The sequence below is a fragment of the Tursiops truncatus genome, chromosome 3 (assembly GCF_011762595.2).
Source record: "Tursiops truncatus isolate mTurTru1 chromosome 3, mTurTru1.mat.Y, whole genome shotgun sequence".
NCBI classification, from domain to species: Eukaryota; Metazoa; Chordata; class Mammalia; order Artiodactyla; family Delphinidae; genus Tursiops; species Tursiops truncatus.
The window spans coordinates 35,976,031-35,989,418 of NC_047036.1; the positions used below are offsets into that span (position 1 = coordinate 35,976,031).

The following is a 13,388-nucleotide window of genomic DNA, read 5'->3' on the forward strand; positions in this document are numbered from 1 at the left end:
AGTTCGGTTTCTGATCACACATTTCCTCAGGCTTAGCCTACATTTTGATTTTTGGCTATTGGGCACCTCTGTGGTTTGAGGCTTCAAAGCTGACTCTAATGGTGTGTCACACTCTTCTAAAGATTTAAATCTTTTTTGCTTTGGATAGATTAGGACTAAATATTAAATAATATCTTTAAGCATTTGTGTGTACAAAGTCTCCTAAATTTTAGAGGGTTTAAGTTTTGATGTGTATCTTGCTTTAAAAATGTATTTAAAATTAAAATGTCCAATCACAGAACAATCTGTAATGAAAACTTGCATATATGTGAGAAGTACTGTTCTAAGTGGGGTTGAAGGCTGAGAAGGCCAAGGAGGAAGGAGCAGATATCAAAATGGACAAAGTCCTCACCACCTAATAGGGGATACAAAATCTTTGCAAAAATTTTATACAAGACAGCGTCTAAGATTCAGAAGCAACTAACTTAAAACACACTTTTGGAAATACTCCTATTTTCTTTGGTAATTCCTATGACCATATTGTAATTATTATGTAGGAGCTTAAAGCCTAAAACAGAATCCTCCAAATGACAAATGTTTTCATCTGGAGCAATGCACTCAAATTATGTTGGACAAATGAGCAGAATGAATTTTTAAAATTACCATATACTGGGCTTCCCTGGTGGTGCAGTGGTTAAGAATCTGCCTGGCAATGCAGGGCACATGGGTTTGACCCCTGGTCCTGGAAGATCCTCCATGCCGCAGAGCAACTGAGCCCACGAGCCACAACTACTGAAGCTCGCGTGCCTAGAGCCCGTGCTCCGCAACTAGAGAAGCCACTGCAATGAGAAGCCCACGCACCGCAACGAAGAGTAGCCCCCGCTCGCCGCAACTAGAGAAAACCTGTGCGCAGCAACAAAGACCCAATGCAGCCAAAAATAAATAAATTTATGAAAAAAATAAAATTACCATATACTTACTATTTAACAGAAAAAGTGAAAATCGATATATCATCTTTGGATTTGCTGTCCAGTCACATAATCACAAATTAAATCAAATTAAATAAGCCATTGAGCATTTATTTAAGCCAGGGTTTCTCAGTCTTAGCACTGTTGAAGTTTGGGGCCAGATAATTCTTTGTTGTAAGGGGCTATCCTGTGTAATATAGGGTGTTTAGCAGCATCCCTGGCCTCTACCCATTAGATGCCTCCCCTTTCCAGCTGTGATGACCAAAATGTCTCCTGACACTGTGGGATAAAATTGTCCCCAGCTGGGAACCACTGTTTAAGCCTTGGGAGAGAAAAGAAGCAAACCCCTGCTCCACCCTCCAACACATGTTTTAAACCTACCTTAGTTTTTTCCCCAGTTTTATTGAGATATAGTTGACACACAGCAATGCATATGTTTAAGGGGTACACCATAATGATGTGACTTAGGTATATTGTGAAAGGAGCTTAGTTTTAATCCTTATCAACTACTCCTGCCTTACTGTACTTACAGTATCTTGAAATTGTTTCTACGGTTGCACTTATCACCGTTCATTATTATTTTAAAACATGAGGCTCTATCCTTTCCTGTCTGTGAATTCTTCCAGGACAGGAAGAGTGTTTTTACCTCGTCTGGATGCAGTGGAAGTCCTCAACTTGTATGACCTTTTGTGTTGGTTAAAGACAAGAAAACTTCTCAAAATAAGGGTTTCCCTGCAGTTTATTTCTTTTTAAGGATATGGAATATGTTTGCCTCATGCCTTTGAGATTCATAATTTTTAACTCATCTTAGATATTTCAATTAAAGTAAAAATGCAGTGACCATCCTGACACTTCGTGATGATTCAGCTTTGGGTAAGTGAACCAATTTATACTCTCTACCTTATTATTCCAGCTTTTAATCAGAAGACACCTGCAGACTAAGTAACACAAGTCATTACGTTTCAGCGTCCTTTAGTTGTTTTGCCGAAATGAGCCCAGGCCTGGTCAGGACACTTAACGTCCACCAAGGGCGCTCTCCAGCCCCTGGATATTAATACGAACAGAAGCACACGACTTTCTATGGGCGTGCCTAGGAAGACCAGTCAGCAGATGTGTGTTAATTTTGGGGCCTTGACTTCTCCTCAGAGGAATTTAACTCCACCCTCCGTCCGGAATGGAAAAACAACGCCCCCATTCCCGCCCTTCACCACCTCCTGGCCTCCTCCCACTTGCCTTTTAGAAGTTCTGATTTTTCCTAGACAGCTAGAGGAAAGTCAGGTACCAAAAGTGGAGTTCTGTTATTTCATTTGTTCTGGTGGGACACTGGAGAGGCGATCACACTTTGTAACTGGCTCTCCAGGAGAGGACCAATGTAGCCCTGGGAACTTCAGCGCCTGCGTTGGGCTCCAGGTTTGATTGACAAGCACGGGCCGAGGGAAAACGCGGGAGGGGGGGCGGGTAGGCCACAGGTCGAGCCCGGGACAAAGAGGTTTTTGGCTGCCACCAAGGAGAGGGAAGTGTTCCTTGGGGTAACTGGCCTTTGTGCGCTAAGGCGCATTTCGTGAGGTTTTTTCATTCGGAGAGAGGGCTGGCGGGCGGGCGGGCTGGTGGAGGCGGCCGGGCGGGAAGAAGGGCCCGGCGAGGAGAGGGCGCTGGGCCGGGGTGGGGGCTGTGCCGTCGTCACGTGGCCTCAGCCACCACCGGCTTGGGGCTGTTCTTCCGGGTTGGAGGCGCCGCGCCGCGGGGCTGGAGCCCAGGTCTGCCAGCGCGGCGTCCCCTCGCAACCCGCGGCCGCCCGGCCTCCCTGCCAAGGTGAGCGTCAAGGCGCGGGCAGCCCGGGCGCGCTCCTGGGGCGCAGCTGGGGAGGGGGCTTGGGGCTGGTCCAGAAGATCCCGGCGCCCGCGGAGAAGGAGATCTGTCAAGGAGCCGAAGGGGGCGGGGTCGGCAGTGACCCCTGCACGTGGTGGACCCTCGGGAGCCTTGGGCCGGGAAGGAGAACAGTGCCTCGAGGGCCCCCTTTCTTGTCTCGAGCGGGGGCGACGTGGAAGCAAGTGCGGGATGGTGGATTCGAAAACTGCGTCTTCGCTGAGGGCAGGGAACGAGGTGTCAGCTGTGCAGGTGCAGATTTTGGAGCTGTGTGGGGCGGCGGGAGTTGTACGGGGTTGTTTCAGGTTACAGGATGGAAGAAGGGAAGGAGGTCATAGAGGACTCTTGGTACGTGGTGCACCCAGAGAGGTGGCACCTGGACCCTCCGAAATTGTGCTTGAACCCGGAGGGAATTTGGGGTGGGTGACTGGCTGGAGACACAGTTGGTGTCGAAAGTTGTGAGTGTATGTCGGAGGCGGGCTGGTGGTGGTCGGGGCATGCCTCTATTGGGCCAACAGTGGGGCCGGGGTTGGCAATACGGGAGAGACAGCGGAGGGGGCAGAGCTGATTCGAACTCGGGAGGCGGAATGACTATTACGCCGCCTCGGCCAATCGGCTTCCGGGGAACGTTATAAATAGCGGTCCCGGGCAGCTGCCAGCAGGGTGGCAGTTTAGTTGCAGAGGGAGGAGCTGAACCCGTGGCTTTGGGCAAAGTCACGCTGCCTGCCAGTCTAAGCTTTTGTAGGGTATTGTGTCCTTGGTTGGTATGTCTCGTTTTAGAAGTGTAACTTGTTTATTAAAGTTGCAGGCGTCCTTTATTCGCCCTCTGGTGCAGGGAAGTCCTTAAGGAATCTGTAAGGAGTCTTGTAGGACAGGCTGTGTTAGGAACGGTGAGGCTTGTGAGCTTTAATTTAAAATATTTCTCTCTTCTCCAGGGCACCCTTTTACTTGCAAACTTTGGCTTTTTTTTTTTTTTTAATTGACAGTTTAGGATTGCTTTCTTATTAGCAAGCGTGCTCAGGCTGCTTAGCTTTGCTGATGGAATCACTTTTCCACAAAGCTACATAGCATTTAATTTTTTTTTTTTTTTTGTGGTACGCGGGCCTCTCGCTGTTGTGGCCTCTCCCGTTGCGGAGCACAGGCTCCGGACGAGCAGGCTCAGCGGCCATGGCTCACGGGCCCAGCCGCTCCGCAGCATGTGGGATCTTCCCAGACCGGGGCACGAACCCGTGTCCCCTGCATCGGCAGGCGGACTCTCAACCACTGCGCCACCAGGGAAGCCCAGCATTTAATTTTTAAAGGAAATTTCCTGAAGTTTCTTGGAGAATGTGTTCATAGATCCCCAGGCTTCAGGTTACCTAGCCCTAGTTATTCATTCACTCAGTCAAACAATACTTGTTGATTTCCTCTATTTTGTGCAAGGCACTGGGCCAGAGGTAATAAAGTGAACACTGATAGCAATGAAGATACTGTGTCCTTTTAATCCTCACAATAACCCTATATGATAGGTGCCATTATGATTTAACCCATTTTGAAGGTGGTGAAATCAGACACAAAGAAGTGACTTGCCAGGGTGACACAGCTAATGTGTTGCAGAGTGGGGCCTTCCAACCAGGAGTTCACCCTCTTAGCCTCAATACTATCCTCTCTCAGGCGCTTGCCTCCAAGGATTTTAATCTATTAGGGGAGATATTTACCAAAATAACTTACATTAAACGGCTGTATGAATGCCATACTAAAAAAAACAGTTTTTTTTTCAATTTTGAGTTGTAAAGTTTTTCTCCATTGCTTAAAAGCCATAGAAGACATGGATAATAAAACAGCAAAGAGCCTTAAAGCGAAGATAGGGGAAAATGTGACAATTAAGATGGAATACAGTTGGCTTTTGAATAAGGGCCCTCTGTATCTGCCGTTGCTCCCCATCCGAGGATTCAGCCGACCACGGACTGTGTATATTGTAGTAATGTTAATATTTACTGTTGAAAAATAGCTGCCTAGGAGTGGACCCATGCAGTTCAAACCCCCGTTGTTCAAGGGTCAACTGTACTATCTTTGATGTTAACAAGTCCTAGGCTGTGATAGCATGGTTCAAATATTCTCTGAATGTCTTTCAGGGTCATTTTTATTTTATTTAGGCTTAGTGACATTTACAAGTAGTCAGGGCTAATTTTCCAGGCTCCAGGCCATGAAATAGGACTTCAGCTTTAAAGCATTGCAAAATCTCATCTAATCATAAAACTTATAGAGCCTAATGGGGTCCTACAAAGGAGCTTTCCTGTGCTCCTTTTATAGATGAGCAGACTGGGGTGCTGAGAGATTCAGGTCAAACAGCGAGTGTGTGGCAGGCTTAGACTATACCCGGCCTGTATTCTAGGCAGCTTTGTTCTTTTGCTGATGAGGTCTGGCTAAGCCTGACCAGTGAGAATGGTGGTTGTTGGGGAGCTGGGATGATCCAAGAAGAGAAACTAGGGTAAGTGGGGAAGTTGGGATAGGACTAGGTCCTTGGTAATGGTAGTTCAAAATCTCCCTCAAGACAAGAATTATATTTTTATTTTTAAATTAAATTTAATTTTTTTATACAGCAGGTCCTTATTAGTCATCAATTTTATACACATCAGTGTATACACGTCAATCCCAATCTCCCAATTCATCACACCCCCACCCCCACCCCCCTGCCGCCTACCCCGCTTGGTGTCCATACGTTTGTTCTCTACATCTGTGTCTCAATTTCTGCCCTGCAAACCAGTTCATCTGTACCATTTTTCTAGGTTCCACATATATGTGTTACTATACGATATTTGTTTTTCTCTTTCTGACTTACTTCACCGTATGACAGACTCTAGATCCATCCATGTCTCAACAAATGACCCAATTTCGTTCCGTTTTATGGCTGAGTAATATTCCATTGTATATATATACCACATCTTCTTTATCCATTCATCTGTTGATGGGCATTTAGGTTGCTTCCGTGACCTGGCTGTTGTAAATAGGGCTGCAGTGAACATTGGAGTGCATGTGTCTTTTTGAATTATGGTTTTCTCTGGTTATATGCACAGTAGCGGATTGTTGGGTAATATGGTAATTCTATTTTTAGTTTTTTAAGGAACCTACATACAGTTCTCCATAGTGGCTGTATCAATTTACATTCCCACCAACAGTGCAAGAGGGTTCCCTTTTTTCCACACCCTCTCCAGCGTTTGTTGTTTGTAGATTTTCTGATGATGCCCATTCTAACTGGTGTGAGGTAATACCTCATTGTAGTTTTGATTTGCATTTCTCTAATTAGTGATGTTGAGCAGCTTTTCATGTGCTTCTTGGCCATTTGGAGAAATGTCTATATAGGTCTTCTGCCCATTTTTGGATTGGGTTGTTTGTTTTTTAATATTGAGCTGCATGAGTTGTTTATATATTTTGTAGATTAATCCTTTGTCTGTTGATTCGTTTGCAAATATTTTCGCCCATTCTGAGGGTTGTCTTTTCATCTTGTTTATGGTTTCCTTTGCTGTGCAGAAGCTTTTAAGTTTCATTAGGTCCCATTTGTTAATTTTTGTTTTTATTTCCATTACTCTAGGAGGTGGATCAAAAAAGATCATGCTGTGATTTATGTCAAAGAGTGTTCTTCCTATGTTTTCCTCTAAGAGTTTTATAGTGTCTGGTCTTACATTTAGGTCTCTAATCCATTTTGAGTTTATTTTTGTTTATGGTGTTAGGGAATGTTCTAATTTCATTCTTTTACACGTAGCTGTCCAGTTTTCCCAGCACCACTTATTGAAGAGACTGTCTTTTCTCCATTGTATATCCTTGCCTCCTTTGTCATAGATTAGTTGACCATAGGTGTGTGGGTTTATCTCTGGGCTTTCTATCTTGTTCCATTGATATATGTTTCTGTTTTTGTGCTAGTACCATATTGTCTTCATTACTGTAGCTTTGTAGTATAGTCTGAAGTCAGGGAGTCTGATTCCTCCAGCTCTGTTTTTTTCCCTCAAGACTGCTTTGGCTATTCCGGGTCTTTTGTGCCTCCATACAAATTTTAAGTTTTTTGTTCTAGTTCTGTAAAAAATGCCATTGGTAATTTGATAGGGATTGCATTGAATCTGTAGATTTCTTTGGGTAGTATAGTCATGTTCATAATATTGATTCTTCCAATCCAAAAACATGGTATATCTCTCCATCTGTTGGTATCATCTTTAATTTCTTTCATCAGTGTCTTATAGTTTTCTGCATACAAGTCTTTTGTCTCCTTAGGTAGATTTATTCCTAGGTATTTTATTCTTTTTGTTGCAATGGTGAATGGGATTGTTTCCTTAATTTCTCTTTATGATCTTTCATTGTTAGTGTATAGGAATGCCAGAGATTTCTGTGTATTAATTTTGTATCCTGCAACTTTACCAAATTCATTGATTAGCTCTAGTAGTTTTCTGTTAACATCTTTAGGATTCCCTATGTATAGTATCATGTCATCTGCAAACAGTGACAGTTTTACTTCTTCTTTTCCAATTTGGATTCCTTTTATTTCTTTTTCTTCTCTGATTGCCGTGGCAGGGACTTCCAAAACTATGTTGGATAATAGTGGCGAGAGTGGACATCCTTGTCTCGTTTCTGATCTTAGAGGAAATGCTTTCAGTTTTTCACCTTTGAGAATGGTGTTTGCTGTGGGTTTGTCGTATATGGCCTTTATTATGTTGAGATAGGTTCCCTCTATGCCCACTTTCTGGAGAGTTTTTACCATAAATGGGCATTGAATTTTGTCAAAAGCTTTTTCTGCATCTATTGAGTTGATCATATGGTTTTTATTCCTTAATTTGTTAATATGGTGTATCACATTGATTGATCTGCATATATTGAAGAAGCCTTGCATCCCTGGCTCTTTTGTGGGCTAATGGCGGACGCTGGGAGGGCTCATGCCAAGGGGTACTTCCCAGAACTTCTGTTGCCGTGTCCTTGTTACCATGGTGAGCCACAGCCACCCCCCCGCCTCTGCAGGAGACCCTCCAATACTAGCAGGTAGGTCTGGTTCAGTCTCCCATGGGGTCACTGCTCCTTCCCCTGGGTCCCTATACACACACTACTTTGTGTGTGCCCTTCAAGAGTGGAGTCTCTGTTACCCACTGTTCCGTCGAAGTCTTGCAGTCAAATCCCGCTGGCCTTCAAAGTCTGATTCTCTAGGAATTCCTCCTCCCATTGCCGGACCCTCAGGTTGGGCAGCCTGACGTGGGGCTCAGAACCTTCACTCCAGCGGGTGGACTTCTGTGGTATAAGTGTTCTCCAGTCTGTGAGTCACCCACCTAGCAGTTATGGGATTTGATTTTACTGTGATTGCACCCCTCCTACCGTCTCATTGTGGCTTCTCCTTTGTCTTTGGATGTGGGGTATCTTTTTTGGTGAGGTCCCATGCCTTCCTGTCGATGATTGTCCGGGAGCTAGTTGTGATTCTGGTGTTCTCGCAAGAGGGGGTGAGAGCACGTCCTTCTACTCCACCATCTTGGTTCCAAATTCGAAGAATTATGTTTTATATATCTTTGTATCTCCCTCAGTTCTTGGCATAGATTCAGTGAATGTTTCCAATGGGTGGCTGAATTCTGAACTTATTTGCTCTCCATTCCCAGCCATGAATAACCGTAGAAGTGACCTGTGAATGAATGAGGAAGGTACTTATTGACTCAGGAGTGCTTTAGGACTGCGATGAAATGACATATATGGAAATGCTGTGAAAATATAAAACCTTCTATTTGAATGCAAAGAATTATTCACATTTTTGATTGCATGCCTGAACACATCTTGCATGCTCCCTCTTCCTTAGCTTTTCTCATAGTATTCTCTCCTTCTCAAATGCCTTTGCCTTCCTTTTCTTAGCCTTGTAGAAGGACATGATCTCCTTTGATGCCTGGAACTTTGGATTTGTGTTACTCTGCTTGCCGTGTTATTACTTGTTGACTTTTCTTATCTCCAAGTCTGTGACCTATTCCAGTTTAATTCTACAGATGCTCCTGACGGCTGTGCCTCTGAGACTCAGCCCTCAGTACATGTTTGTTGAATTAAAGGACATCTTAAGAATAAGCCCTACCTGGATCGCGTACTTCTGTTCCCATTGTTGCTTTCTGGTGTTTGTAGGAAGTTGCTTCAGGGAGTTGTGGCAGTAGTTATGACATAAAAAATGAGTTAGACCCTTCTTCCTCTGGAGGCTGGAAGTATGTTTATGGAGTCTGCTGGGTTTGGGTGCTGGACCCCAGGAGGGACCGCATGATGGGGCAGAGCCTGAAGGCATAGTTAGTGGAGTTAGCTGAGGTTGATTGATGGAGTTCCAGGTCCTCTACTTCTTCCCATTTTTGAAGGAAAGAGAGCATTGGGAGTCAGAGGGATGGGGGGAGTGCCTTCTATGTACCCCTGGGGATCTGCCACGGAGGGTGGTGGAGGTAGCCACTGAAGCCTCAGAAACAGCAAAGGTCGATGACACTTCACCTAGCTCAGTTAGAGCTGGCAAAAACTGGCCACTTGTGGGAACCACTGAGAGAATTCCTAGTTATGCCCACATCTGCAAGCACAAACCTATGTGATAAGGTTAACCATGGAATTTTTCTTTCTTTTTTAAAATCGGAGTCATATTCCATGCATGTTTAATTTTCTTGCGATGTACACCCAACAAACATGAATCTATCATTCACTCAGTCAGTCTGGGTTTGGGGGGGTATCTCACAGGATGAATATCCTGAGGCACTGAAAAGTATGTGGGTGTTTTCTGTATAGCGTGGTGGCTAAACAAGTACTACTGTATTGTACAGTATTTTAGACAATCTAAGGGAAATTACTGGTAATTTTGACTTTATGCAATTTTTGCTGGACAAGCTGACTTAGACAGTAACTTTCATGTAAGATGTGACTGGACTTTATAGCATTTTTTTTTTAACTTTCCAGCTACATTAAGGATCAATTAGACTTATGTGACCTAGGCTTGGAATTGAATAGTGAGTTTATAACTACAATTTAAGTGGGAAAACGGATTCCAAGTTTTAAATACCTGAGTTAGAAACAAACTTTTGAAGCATCTTCTGTAAGTAAAGGACTTGGCAAATAAATTCATTGTAGATGCCCACATTTAACTGTTATTTTCCAACCTCTTTGAATTAGCTTTTTTTTTGTTTTTAATGTTTTTGATGTACGAAAGGCAAAGTATGTCTTTCTCAGCACAGAAATGTTTCGTTTTCTTTCCTTTAGTGATTTACCTTCAAGGAAATTGGGAATTCAGAAAGTTGGGAGCTCCTGTGAACATGGCGAACCTACTGAAAACAGTGGCGACTGGCTGTTCCTGCCCTTTCCTTAGCAATTTGGGGTCCTGTAAGGTTCTACCTAGGAAGAAGGATTTTTTACGAACATTTCATACTCATCAGGCGCTGTGGTGTAAAGCCCCTGTAAAACCAGGTAAAGTCTCACTTCACGTCGTAGGAGCCAATAGATCTCCTGATGATAGATAACATAAGGCATGCAGTTTTACAGCCCTGTGTTTGACAGTGATCATTTTGAGTAAAAAACGAAATGAGTGCTTTCTTATATTTTCCATGCATGGAAGTTCCTGACTGTCAGTGCTAACAGAAAAGAAAATATAATAGAAAAAAAAAATGTCAAATCAGTTGAGTTGTACCCAAGAAACTATTGCTCATAGTATCCATTTCTCCTAGCAGCTCTTCCTCTTTCCTGGTCGGTGTTGGGGAATTGTACATATATGGCTCAGCTATGCTCAGGAATTAGGAACTAGGTGTATTAATTGATCTGCATTAATGTTTCTTGATTTAGTAAATGGCAACTTCATCTCAGTTGCTCAGGTCAGAAACCTTGGAGACATTCCAGATCCGCATAGTAGGTATAGGTCAGCTCTACCTTTTATCCAGAATCGCTCCTCTTTCCACCATCACCACTGTTATCATCCTGGTCCAAGCCACTACCATCTGTCACCTGGATTATTGCATTAGTCTTCTAAGTGGTCTCTGCTTTCTACTTCTGTCCCCGACAACAGTCTGTTCTGTACATGACAATGAGAATAATCTTTTTAAAATGAAAGATCATGTCACTCTTCTATTCAAAATTTGCAACTAGCTTCCTAGGTCACACAGAGTAAGAGCTGAAGTCTTCTAGTGGCCTCCAAGGCCTTCCTTGCTAGGAACCCCACTTGCTTGTGTTCTGGGGTGCAAGCCAGAAGGAGGAGAGTGTCAAAGGGGAACCTTCTAAGCTGAGTCAGATCGTTTTAGGCATCTTGCCCAGAGACCCTCCTAGCACTCTGTCTACACCTCATTGGCCAGAACTCAGACAGGTGGCAATATGTAGCTCTAAGGGAGACTTGGCCATTTAGTTTTTTTATTCTGCATGGCAACATACTCAAATAAAAATAGCATTCTGTTATTTTTAGGGGAGGAACAGCGTGGTTATTTGAGAGAAACCAGAAGTCTTTGCCAAATAGAATAGTTCCCTTTTTGTTTGTAGGACTATTTGTACATTAAGGCCGCCTAAACTGCTAGGTTTTTTGAGTTTTTTTTTTTTTTTTTTTTGCGGTACGCAGGCCTCTCACTGCTGTGGCCTCTCCTGTTGCGGAGCACAGGCTCCGGACATGCAGGCTCAGCGGCCATGGCTCACGGGCCCAGCCGCTCCGCGGCATGTGGGATCTTCCCAGACCGGGGCACGAACCCGTGTCCCCTGCATTGGCAGGTGGACTCTCAACCACTGCGCCACCAGGGAAGCCCCAAGGTTTTTTTGAGTTCTTATGTCTGCCTTTTGTAGACTTCACAGCTCTTTTCTTGTTCTCTCATGACAAGTCACTATTGGCAGGGTACCTGCCTCTGAGAGCCCTCAGCCTTATCTTCAGATTTTTTTAAAGTGTTCTGAAAAGCCAGATTATCCAGTGTGATAAAATTGTGTATAAAGTAAAAGCCAATAACTACATTGAGCACATGGGAATTGTCCTTGTGAGTGAAAGCGCGGACTTCAAGATCTCTATATCAACTATGCATAAGACTTTTTTTGTTTGTTTAACTTCTGGTTCTTGACTGTTTCCTAGATAATTATTTTTTACCTCTAAAAGATGAGGGTCCTATTTATTCCGTAATATAACCACACTTTCATTACCACATTGAAAAGCATGAAAAGTAATTTCAGTCAGTATTCATATTTTCTCAATTTTTTCTTTTCTTTTCTTTTTTTTTTTTTTTAACAGTTGCTTTGTTCAAATGGTGATCCGAACAGGGTCCGTGTGTTGTATTTGCTTGCTTGTCTCTTAGGTCTCTTTTGGTCTGTATGTTCCTCTCCTCTGTTTTCTTTTTAATTTATTTGTTGAAGAATTTAGTTCTGTAGAATTTCTCACATTCTATCTAGGTTTAGCTTATTGAATTCCCTTGGTATTATTTAACCAGTTTCTCTGTCGCTTGTATTTTCTGTAACATTTAGCTAGAGCTAGAGGCTTGATCAGACCCAGGTTTGCTTTTTTTGGCAAGTGTACTTCATAGGTGATGTTGTGTACTATCTGTTGTAGCACATCAAGAAGATTCATCAGTGAGTTTAGATGCTGTCAGTGTGATCCATCTATTGTGAAGTTCTCATCAGTTTTTCACTCAAATGCTGTAGCAGTCATTTGATGATCATTAAGTAAATCCGTGATTTTTATCAGGGGCTTTAAAATGGTGATATTCTATCATTTTATCTTCATTTATTAGTTAGAATTTTTCTATTAAAAAATCTTTCCCTGTATTACGTCATCCCTTGGTATCCATGGGGAATTGGTTCCAGGACTTCCCGTGGATACCAAAATCTGCAGATGCTCAAGTCCCTTATATAAAATGGTGTAGTATGTGCACATAACCTCCACACATCCTCCTGTACACTTGAAATCATCTTAGGTTACTCATAATGCCTAATACAATCAAGTTTTGCTTTTCAGAACTTTCTGGAATCTTTTTAATATTTTTGATCTGTGGTTGGTTGAATCCGTGGATACGGAGGGCCAACTGTATTTAGTCACTCTGAGATTGTACTGGAAGGGTGGGTAGATGTTTGATTATTTTCCATTATTTACTAGTTTTGCTAATCAGCTGGTTTTCTTATGTATACATTTTCTACTTCTGCTGTAACAGATGATCACAAACTTACTGCCTTCATATAACACAAATTCATTATTTTACACTTATGGAGGCCAAAGTCTGAAATGGTTCTCACTTCCAGAGGCTCTAGGGGAGAATCTGTGCCCTTGCCTTTTCCAGCCTCTGGGGATTGCCTGCACTCCTTGGCTCATGGCCTCTGCCTCTGCCTTCCAGTCCAGCAGGATAGCATCTTCAAATTACTCTTTGACTCTGACTCTTCTGCTCCCTTCTTCCACATTTAAGGACCCATGTGATTACATTGGGCCCACCCAAATAATCCAGGATATTCTCCCTGTTTCAAGGTCAGCTGATTAACAACCTTAATTCCATCTGCTACCTTAATTCTCCTTTGCCATGTATTGGATTCTGAGGATTAGGACATGGATATATTTGGGAGACCATGATTCTGCCTGTCACACCTTACTTTCTCCAGAGTTGACCAATGAAACTTTTAGAA

General features: G+C 43.2%; 1 protein-coding gene across 7 annotated transcripts in view; it reads left to right on the forward strand.

The window, feature by feature from the left end:
• Nucleotides 1–2,117: 2,117 nt before the first annotated feature.
• NNT (nicotinamide nucleotide transhydrogenase) overlaps nt 2,118–13,388 on the forward strand; it is a 93,043-nt gene continuing 81,772 nt past the window's right edge. For 2 of the 7 annotated variants that reach the window (XM_019930059.3, XM_073802092.1), the window contains exons 1-2: nt 2,218–2,357; nt 10,026–10,229. In XM_019930059.3, the coding sequence (XP_019785618.2) occupies nt 10,079–10,229 (151 nt within the window). In that variant the 5' untranslated portion in view covers nt 2,218–2,357; nt 10,026–10,078. Of the gene's footprint in view, nt 2,358–2,613; nt 2,760–2,839; nt 3,066–10,025; nt 10,230–13,388 lie in introns of those variants that run through there. The other 5 variants (XM_033852850.2, XM_019930060.3, XM_019930061.3 and 2 more) reach the window with 5 other exon arrangements.